Source organism: Prunus avium, chromosome 1, assembly GCF_965620075.1.
Source record: "Prunus avium chromosome 1, drPruAviu1.hap1.1, whole genome shotgun sequence".
In the NCBI taxonomy this organism is placed as follows: Eukaryota; Viridiplantae; Streptophyta; class Magnoliopsida; order Rosales; family Rosaceae; genus Prunus; species Prunus avium.
The window spans coordinates 15,947,109-15,956,977 of record NC_142284.1 but is presented as its reverse complement, the minus strand read 5'-3'; the positions used below and the strand labels follow the sequence as shown (position 1 = coordinate 15,956,977).

At 36.8% G+C, this 9,869-nt stretch overlaps 1 protein-coding gene across 4 annotated transcripts; it reads right to left on the bottom strand.

Annotated features, from left to right (window-relative positions):
• Nucleotides 1-234: 234 nt before the first annotated feature.
• On the bottom strand, nucleotides 235-5,544 carry LOC110748980 (putative WD repeat-containing protein C2A9.03). Of its 4 annotated transcripts, none has more exons than XM_021948973.2 (10): nucleotides 5,322-5,544; nucleotides 4,568-4,697; nucleotides 4,310-4,486; nucleotides 4,125-4,211; nucleotides 3,672-3,806; nucleotides 3,213-3,323; nucleotides 1,719-1,810; nucleotides 1,532-1,637; nucleotides 1,353-1,439; nucleotides 235-930 (listed from the first exon to the last, which is right to left on the bottom strand). In XM_021948973.2, the coding sequence occupies exons 2-10, from the start codon at nucleotides 4,688-4,690 to the stop codon at nucleotides 517-519; spliced, it is 1,332 nt and encodes a 443-aa protein (XP_021804665.1). In that variant the 5' UTR covers nucleotides 4,691-4,697; nucleotides 5,322-5,544; the 3' UTR covers nucleotides 235-516. The 4 variants fall into 4 exon arrangements, with proteins under 4 accessions (XP_021804665.1, XP_021804680.1, XP_021804672.1 ...); XM_021948988.2 differs by having other exon boundaries at nucleotides 4,568-4,675; XM_021948980.2 differs by having other exon boundaries at nucleotides 4,310-4,477; nucleotides 5,322-5,543.
• Nucleotides 5,545-9,869: the final 4,325 nt, after the last annotated feature.

Sequence of the window (9,869 nt, the reverse complement as noted above, 5' to 3'; positions counted from 1 at the left end):
ATATTCATTTATCCATCTTGGGATGCTTGAACTCATGACCTGCTATGCCCCAAAAAACTCGACTATCCGACGTATCATACACCTCTCTCTCTCTCTCTCTCTCTCATAAGGCATATGAAACATGTTATATGGAAGATTTTATGCACAGGCAAAATAAGGCAAGTGCGAGGACACCAAGTTCGCATCAGCAAAGAAAAAATGCACAAGAAACAATGGAGCCATGGGTACTTGAGGTTGAAAAGGAAGAGAGAATTGAAAATAGATTTATCAATATTTTGGTTTACAAACAAAGCTTTCACATCACTGTACACATTCTAAGTTGTTCTAATCAATCATTGGCTTATTCTACCGTAAACTTGGTTTATCAAACTAACCTATAACCGAAAAAATGAAAATAGAACAGAGAACTCAAGAAAAGGTAGGGCTGAAACTTCAGAGTACCCTCTTCTCTTTTTGAGCTTTTTAAGAAATAACATTGCCGAGTGCCAACACTGATAGACAGCCCTTTTAAATCAATTAAAAATAGGAATCAAGATATCCATATGCATGCCTTCTGTTATACTGTAGCAAGCTTGCATATGTTCGATCCCAGATTCCTATATACAGAGACTCATCGTCCGGACTCACCGATACCCCCGAGATTTCCCCAAAGAAATCAATCTCCTGCCGCACTTTGTAATCTGCCTTTGTACTATAAATATGCACAAAATCTGCAGGTTCTGCAACGACCATGAACTGGCCATCTGATGAAAAGCGAATTGATCGAGCAGCACCCAAGTTATTCTTCAGAACTGCGATAGGCGAGGACAGATTTCTTATATCCCAAACTCGAGAAGTCTTGTCCTGATTTCCAGTGGCAAATATGCGACCATCAGGATGCCATGCAGAAGCAAAAGAGTAATCAAGATGACCAACAACCTTGGCAATAGTCTGGAAAGATCAAACAACAATTACATCTTCAGTCAAGGGTTTGTATCTTTCAACATAAAACCTGGAATATGCTTTCTTTTAGATGCAAAATTTGGATTCAAAAGTACGACTGCTCTTCTAACTGGAAATTAAGATATTCTCGAAAACAGCAGAAAGTATATATCTCTATGCTGGACAATCAGAAAAACAACTGCTTAGAGAAAATCAGTTATTGTAGTAAGGATAACAGTTTAAAGAACTTGACAGTCATATCGATTACTTTCTCCCCACTATCATGTCCACAAAGTCTACATATCTCACACAAAGAAATTAAGCTCTTTTTTACCATAACTCCTCTTCTCAGCAACGATATTTCTATTTAAAGAAACACAAAATATAAGTTGCAGACCAGAATAACAGCAGGCAAAGGAAAATATTGTTACCTTCCCATTCTGTGAATCCATAAGCAATGCGTCTACGTGATCACCAACAACGGCAACCACCCTACGATCTGGGCTTATTGATGTATGCTGCAAAGAACATCAGCCCCACATTAAGAAATAAAGACAACTTTACCTAACAAAAATCCGCAACATGCAATTATGTTCTTAAGATGACTCACATTCACTGGCCAAGGGAATCGAAAGTGATTCAAAAGCTGAAATTTCTCCATGTCATATTCTCTTATGCCACAGTCATTATTGGATGCCATGAAATGCATTCCACCCCTGAAAAGGAGTTCCAATATCAAGTGGTGCTTTATTATAAAGAGAAAAAAATTCAGATGAACAGATTTCAGAATAATATACCCCAGCCTATCATATATTTCAACAGCATTTGTGATGGCATTGTCATCGTATGTCGTCCGGGTACAGAAACTTACTCCTTTCTTATCAAGACTCTGCAGACAATTACAAACAATATGGTATAAGCCTTTAACAAAACTAAAGCAGTAGTTTGTATGTTAATTCAGTTATTACGTAGATTAAACAAAAATTATAGGCACCCAGAAAAAGCAAACACCAGGGTAAGAACCTAGAATGCCAGTAGAAGCTACCACCACCTCACGCTCGCTCAATCATTTCATAAAATTAAAAAGAACATAGGAGAAAATGAAAATATGAATGCACAAAGTCAAACCATTCTTAGTACCAAAAAATGGGTAACAAAACCACTTTCCTTTTCCAAAATCCAAGCTCAGTAAATCTCCCCTTCTAATATGATTTCAGAAGAAACCCTGGATGAGATAGCTAGCCAAGCATTTGTTCCAGATTCAATTCAAGAAGGCATCTCTTAAGCTGCCAATGAAAAATGGGACAAATTCTATAGCCCGCAAGACTTCCAAAAAGCTTTCACATACCTTAACAAGACTTAGTCACCCACTATCACTGACATCCAAAAAATAGTCAGTTCTTACATCAGTCAAATACCAGTCTAATCACCAGAAATTCAGACAATTCCCTGTCCAGGGTAGTATGTCACCTTCTACATGCAACAATAAATTACCTACAAACTGCCACTCAAAATATTCCCATTCAACTCAATGGCAAAACAGAAAATGATTTCATTGAAATTATCCCCTCGCATACATTTATTGCACTATTTTGGGTGTCTCATGCCACAAAGGTCATATGAATAGCATAGCACAACAACAGAATTTCAACCAACACGATAGGAAGTCTACGTTCATCAACTGAAAGCTATCATTTCTGAGGTAATGCCTAGTAGGGATGGAAAAATTGGTGGGCACGCAGACTAAAATAAAAACAAAATGCCACTCATGCAGCATAGACGGTAAAAGTAGCATGATTCTTAAATGTTGCAACTCACAAAACTAAGCTAAATGAGATTTAGCTTATTCTAGGTGGCAAATTTGTATCCTTTCCAAACTCCCTAACCTCCCCACATTCAATATGCAAAAGAAAACTTTTATAATGGAAATCAAACTTGATGCTCTTATCCAGAACATCAAAATCTGGGGAGAAAAAAAAAAGCTCCAGTCCACCTTCTAAAAAGGTCGCTTTTGATTTCAAACAAGAAATTCTTGCAAGGATCATTGCATGAGAGCTAAATAGGTAGGATAATTAGAATAACCTCTTACAAAGTTACAATATCTCCTTTATTTATTAAATTTCCTTTTCATTTGTTTTCATGGGGTATAAATTAGAATTAAAATTATCCATAAAAAAAATTAAGGGCATTACAGCCCATATAACACATAAAATGAAAACTGAGATTTTCATTTCTCCAAAGAACAACATGCACTGTCAATATGTCAGAGAGATACAAACATAAAAACTAACCTTACAAGTAAGCTCTCCTTGGAAGCCACCAGCAACAAGAAAATTGTCCTTGACTGCCAGTGTGCTTATCTGAGTCTGCATAAAACCCTCCAATAAACTTCCTGCATGTTTCTGCAAGACCATAGAAGTTGGCAAACTTAGACTATTACATAAATAAAAAAACAAGTAGTAATTGTAAAAGGACACTTTAACATAAGTTGCATATTTAGGAGAGGGAGAGAAGAAGAGAGGGGCTGTTGAGAGCGGGCGAGAGAGAGAGAGAGAGAAAGAGAGAGCATAAGCCAACAGAAATGAGAGAGAGCGAGAGAGAGAAAGAGCATAAGCCAACAAAAATGAGAGAGAAAGATAGAGAAAGAGCATCAGCCAACAAAAATTAGAACAATAAAATGAAAGCAATCCCTTTTCTTTTCTTTGAAAGGAACTAAGATGATAAACGTGATGTATAGGTGGTTGTACTACCTCTGTTGGTGCTACATGCCCTGCAAAGTTGAGAACCTCAGACAAATTGCCAGATAGAGAAGACCAATGCATGACAGAATAACTGGACATGAGATAGACATCATGTTTCGAAGTAGCCCAAACAAGATTTCTGAGCTGCATGCAAAAATCAGGCAAGGTTGTCAACTACGTCATAAAATTAAATTTTGTGAAAATATATCAGCTAACAGATGTGGGATTATTTTGCAAGAGTACTCCCTAGCCTCAAAAACCCATTACTTTCCTAAAGAAAATCATTTCAGTCAACAAGTTCATACACGCAAGCCCGTGTGTGTGTATGAGAGAGAGAGAGAGAGAGAGAGAGAGAGAGAGAGAGAGAGAGAGAGGAGGAGGAGGAGGAATTAGTGATGAACTGTTCTATAACTTCAAAAAGTAACACTAATAAACAACCATGTCACTTGCAAGAACACAAACCTGGAAATGAAGAATTGTGGGTTTAACCAGTCTTGTATTATGGAAGAATTCATAAAAGTTGCCACCCTTCTGCATTTGCTTGCACTCCTGGTCGAAGTTAACATATATTATTAGTGGAGTCCACTAATACTGACTTGGTGGTTGGGAAAAGAAAATGAAGTAAATACTTGAGAACAAGTAGAAACCTTGTCCACAGCTTCCCCAGATGCAGGGATGTTCTCATAATTCCTGTACTGTTCTAGCCTTGTCAATCTGTACTTTTCCCTCGTTATGTTTAACCTGTCCCATGGAATACCTTGAATGTCCTTTCCTTTTCTTGCTTGTGCAGATGACGTATCAGACATCTTGGTAAGCTGCTCGAACTCAAGAAGGAATTTCATGTCCATTTAGTACAATATAAAAATGAATTAAGAAATTGGAGAACAAAATTGAGGGAAACAAACCATGTCATATTCATCAAGACCTGCATCTCCACCCTGATTTTCTTCCTCCACATCCTCGACAAAATCAGACATATCTCCCTCATCCCCCATATAATCGAATTGATAGGCCTGCTGGTAAGACATGGTCTATCTGCATTAAGTTCACAATTTCAATATCTTAAACATAATTCCAATAAGTTTTATAATGACCAATTACATCCACAGACATGCTTTATCATAGTTCCTTTTCCAAATATACACATGAACAGATATAGAAAAGGAAAAACAAAACCCAACTTCCCACAAGATGAAAAAAGAAGAATAGATATGAACATATATATGGCAGCAGATACAGGAATCTCTACATGATATTGAAAATTTTATAGCTCCTCTATCTTATGTTATGGGAAGCCCTACTATTAATTGTGAAACAAAATCTTGACAAAAACTTGCAAATATTTTCATCTATTCACAAGATTGTTATTACAATTTAAGAAAGGGAAAGAAAATAACAGGGACAAGCAGTGACTAAAATTACAGGCAAAGTGGGGCAGATACCCAAAGACACACATGACTTGGAAACATCTATCAGTGTTTTCAAATCAAAACAATAAAAACAACAGCAACAACAAGTACAAGAACCAGCACAACAACAACAACAAAACTAAATTCATTAATAAGAAATACCCAGAAAGGCAGAAACCCTAGGAATTAAAAAAGTGGGAGATAAAACATGAAATTGAGAGAAATAACAGGAGGGGGAAGAAACACCCACCTGAAAACAGAGGGTTTGTTGTGAAAATGAAAAGAATGAATTGTGCAAACAACCAATCAATCAGGTAGCAACCAAGTTGTGGTTATGAATCGATTTGCAGAGAGTGAAAAAAATATAAAGGAGGAAAATGAAAACGCTCCTCCCTCTCCCCTTGTTTCTCTTTTCTCTCCCTCTATCTGCGTGCGGGTGTCAATTGTGTCAATTGGGAGAGAGAGAAAGAGAGAGATAACAATGAATAATAAATGAGAATAATAAATGAAAATAATAATAATTGATATTTTCTCTGTTTTTAGTGTGGGGTGTGGGGAATGGATGGAATGCGATGATATAAATGTCACGTGTTTATTTGTCGGCAACTCTCGTCTTGTTATTGGGAAAAAGTCTCTTCTTTTGTTAAACCCATTTGCACGCTGTTAAGCTACGCACTCACTCGACTCATGTTCTTACCATGTTTCTTTGTGAAAGTGAAATCACTTGAAATGATAAGGGGAGCCAAGTGAGGGGCTTCAAAGGGTACACACCAGAAAAAGGAAGAAAGAAAGATGGGTAGGAACACCATGAAAAGAGTTGCCCACTCACTTGAGGCTTCAACATGGTGCTACTACTCAATACTTTTCGTACTTTTTGTTTGGGATATGTCCCTTAAATCATGTTCGCATAAGAAGTATGTAGCTCGAATGATTAAATCATGTTTATGGGGGAACAATTACTCCAAATCACTACACTAGTGGGTCTTTTGCGTTCACAAATACATATTATTCAAATGAGTTTCACATAATCAATTAGTTCTTAGTCAGTGATATTTCTCTCCTCAATATTGAAAGATGCCCAATTCCCGTTGATGGAAAACAGAAACACGAGTTTCACATATACAAGAGTGTGATTTTGCAATATGTGATCCTCACAAAGTTGCTGTTAGAAAACTACTAGCCCGTATCAAAGAATAGGTCAACAGTGAAGGATAGAAGGCTATGGTGCGTTGTAGCTCAGTGCAAAGTTTGGGGAAAAAAAGAAAGTATTAGCTAGGGAAAATGCTTATAGATAGCACGATGATCCTAGAAATTAACCCAACCTAGTCAAATAAAAATTAACCAAACTTTTCCCTGGTTGAGTATAATTCTTGTTCCACTCTCAAATGATGTATATCAAGCTAACAACCTCCGTTTGCATGCAGCCTGATCATGCACGTGGATGCATTGATTTGTGGCAAACAATCTAACGATTACATTTTACTTGCTTTTTCTTGATACGTCTACATTTCAATTAAACTAACACAAGATAAAAGAGAACATATGAACCTTTGTAATTGAAAGCCCAACCAAAAGCAAGGATAGATAAGAGAGAAAGATGGATGGGGACAAAACCATGAAAATATCCACATGGCCACTCAATAGTTGAACATGAAAATATCAATATCAAAATAGCAAAAAGGGAAAAACAGAAAATGAGCCAACTTAGGACATGTTTGATAACCATTTTTAGTTTTTAGTTTTTATTTTTTATTTTAGTACATAAAGTAAAATGAGAGTGAGGATGAGATTAAGAGAGGGGATAAGAGAGGAGGATGGGAGGGAGTAGTAAAAAAAATAAAAATAAAAACTTGAAAGTGAAAACAATTTCAAATAGATTAAGAGAGAGAGAGAGAGAGAGAGAGAGAGAGAGAGAGAGAGAGAGAGAGAGAGAGAGAGAAGAAGGCTTGACAATTCAATTGAGCAGTATGTTGGAAAAAATCGAGTGAGCAGTATGTCAGAAAAAATCGAGTGAGTAGGCCCCGTGTGAGATTGCTTTTTTCCACAAAAAATCTGTTTCATTTTAAAGTTAAGCAGTTTGAGGTGCTTGGTAAAAATAAAATATTTCGATTATTTTAAAAGCAGTGGCATTTTGACAGCAACTTTTAAAAGCAAGCTCTAGGTTGCTTTTTAAAGCTGCTCTCAAAAGAAGCAGAGATAAGCCTTTAATGAAAATTTTAAATTCCCAAAATACCATCATTCATTTTTAAAAATGACATCCCCTCCACCTCCACCTCCACCATCACCGCCATCGCTGCCACCATCACCACCACATCCTCCTCTGCCACTGCCACCACCTCCTCCTCCTCCACCTCCACAACTGTCATCCACACCACCACCACTACCACAATCACAACCACCACATCCATCTTCATCACCACCACTACCACCTTCACCATTTCCACCACTGCCGTCATCGCCACCACCACCACCTCCACCTCCACAACCGCCATCCCCACCACCACCACTACCACAACCACCACCTCACCTCTTTTACCACCATTTTCACCTCCATCTCTTTCACCACCTCCACTACCACCACATAATTGTCGCATAACACTTTCAACATCATATTTATTCGAGTCATTATTCACAATTACAAAGTTTTATATTAAAATTTACCAAATGGTTTTGACACTGTTTTCTAACAGCACTTTCAAAGAATTATTTACCAAACATGGAGTTGCTTTACTTTACAGCTAATTATTTTCAAAGCACTGCATAAGCAACTTTTTTAAAAAGTGACAGCAAATCCCAAACTGGCACTAGGTAAGTCCAAAGCCTAAAGATGCAAGAAAATGGACTATTCTCTAATACGTCTATATCTACTTCTGGTATATGTATGCAAACGGAACTTTATAAAATAAAATAAAAAGTAATGCTTGGGCTTTCATATTATATTTTTATATAAATATAATCTTTTTTTATTTTTTGGTCTGAACCACGAGGTGGTCCTGGATGAGCCTCAATTATGGATGACACCTTTAAGCCTTAACCACAACCCAGACTAATTCCCGTTCACACCGGGTCGGCTCGTAAGGGGTAAAGTGATGGCCAAAGTTTGTTTAAGAAAACTAAAGTCATTTTATTTATGGGCTGTAATTCAAGGAGTGAATTTTCATTTCAATTTTAGATGACCAAACAGTTTCAGATCTGAATGACCTTTTGCAGGAATTATTTTTAGACAAGGACTTAAACTATAGATGATTATGATCGTCGAATTGCTTTCTTAGATAACCTTAGAATTGAGGTGTGCATTTCTATTTCAAGATAAAGACATCCTTCTTCTGCTGGGGTCTCTTAGCTGGAATAAATTACTCAAAGCTTTTGTACTTTATTTACGTAATTAAAATAAGGAAACTGAATGCGGAAAATTTTCTGTGAGCTTTATTAAGATATGGTTAATGGTGGGCTTTGGTCCAAAGTTGAGACAAGGCAGTTTTGTCACTTTCCTATCAATGCAACCGAAATGTTTGAAATTCAATCGGATAAATCTTGGAAGTGGAGGAGCTGGTAGCATATTTCTGCTATTCAATAACCGAAATGTCTATTAAGCCCTCGGATATCAGGCCGAAAAAGGAAAATGCTCCATTATAAGGATCTTATGTTAGGGACACTAACACATTAGCTGGGATTAGAAGTCGTTAACTAATCTTTAACTTAAAAATCCTTACTGGCGAAGCTTCCCATCCCATGGCCTAGTTCAAAAGTTGCATAATAAAGCCAAGTGAACAAACAAAACTTTTTTGCATTATACCAACCAAGACTCGTTTGGGACTGCTTCTTTAAGAAGTACTTTTGGTCATAAGAGCTTCAAACAAAAACGCTTTTATTATAAAAATCTTGCATTTTTATAAAAAAATTCAAGTACTTCTCGGAAAAACACTTGGAAGTGCTTCTCTATAAAGTGCTTCTATGATCCAAAAGCACTTCTAAACTTTTCTGCCAAACGCTGTCATAAGCAATTTTAGTTGTCAAAAAGCACTTTTAATCTTTCCAAAAGCAGTCCCAAACATGCCAACATTATACACCACTTCATACAAGTTTCAGGAAAATTATCCCCTAGAATATAAGAGGATATGGCCTTTATTAACTAAAGGTTAGAAGACATGGAGACACACACATACAATACAACTTTAATTGTTATCCAACGGCTCAAGAAACAGACATCATTTCCAAATCTCCAGAAAAGCTTGGATCCAACCTAGGAAAAATCAACTATGAACTACAGTATTCTTAATCAACTTCTTTAGATAGCACACAACCATCTCCAAAGGTGAAAGCTGCATTAAGTAAAGATTTATCTTCTAATTGTAGGAGTGAACGCCGGCCACAATAAACTACACTACATGCTGTTCCCTCATGAAATTCCCATGAAGTGATGAGGATCTCCTCAGCCATGCCATCAAAAAAATTCTGTAGGTGAGTTCTATATGGCTCTGCTCATAAAAAAAAATCCAAGGGTGCGATCTGCAACATAGGATTTCATTTTTTACCAAATCGATTGATGAGCAGAGCCGTATGTATTGATGAGAAGACCCTGTGCAGGTCAAAATTAGATATTATGTAAATAGATATGTTAATATAAAAATAGATGTGGCGTATTGAGTGAGAACAAAGACTTCTAACTTTTCTTACTTTGCCTTCTTTGTTCTCCTATTTTCTTCTTCAAATCTTAGCCCTTTTCTCACCTTTCTCAGTCTTCTTTATTTCTCTTCCTGTTCGACATCAACTTCATATCAGCCTTGTCTCATGAACT

Excerpts from the sequence above, each read along its gene's own strand:
- LOC110748980 (XM_021948973.2), bottom strand. The coding sequence starts at position 4,690 with ATGTCTTACCAGCAGGCCTATCAATTCGATTATATGGGGGATGAGGGA. Across the intron at positions 4,212-4,309 it reads CTGGGGAAGCTGTGGACAAG|GAGTGCAAGCAAATGCAGAA; the intron begins GTTTCTACTTGT and ends AACTTCGACCAG. Across the intron at positions 3,807-4,124 it reads CCACAATTCTTCATTTCCAG|CTCAGAAATCTTGTTTGGGC; the intron begins GTTTGTGTTCTT and ends TTTTGCATGCAG.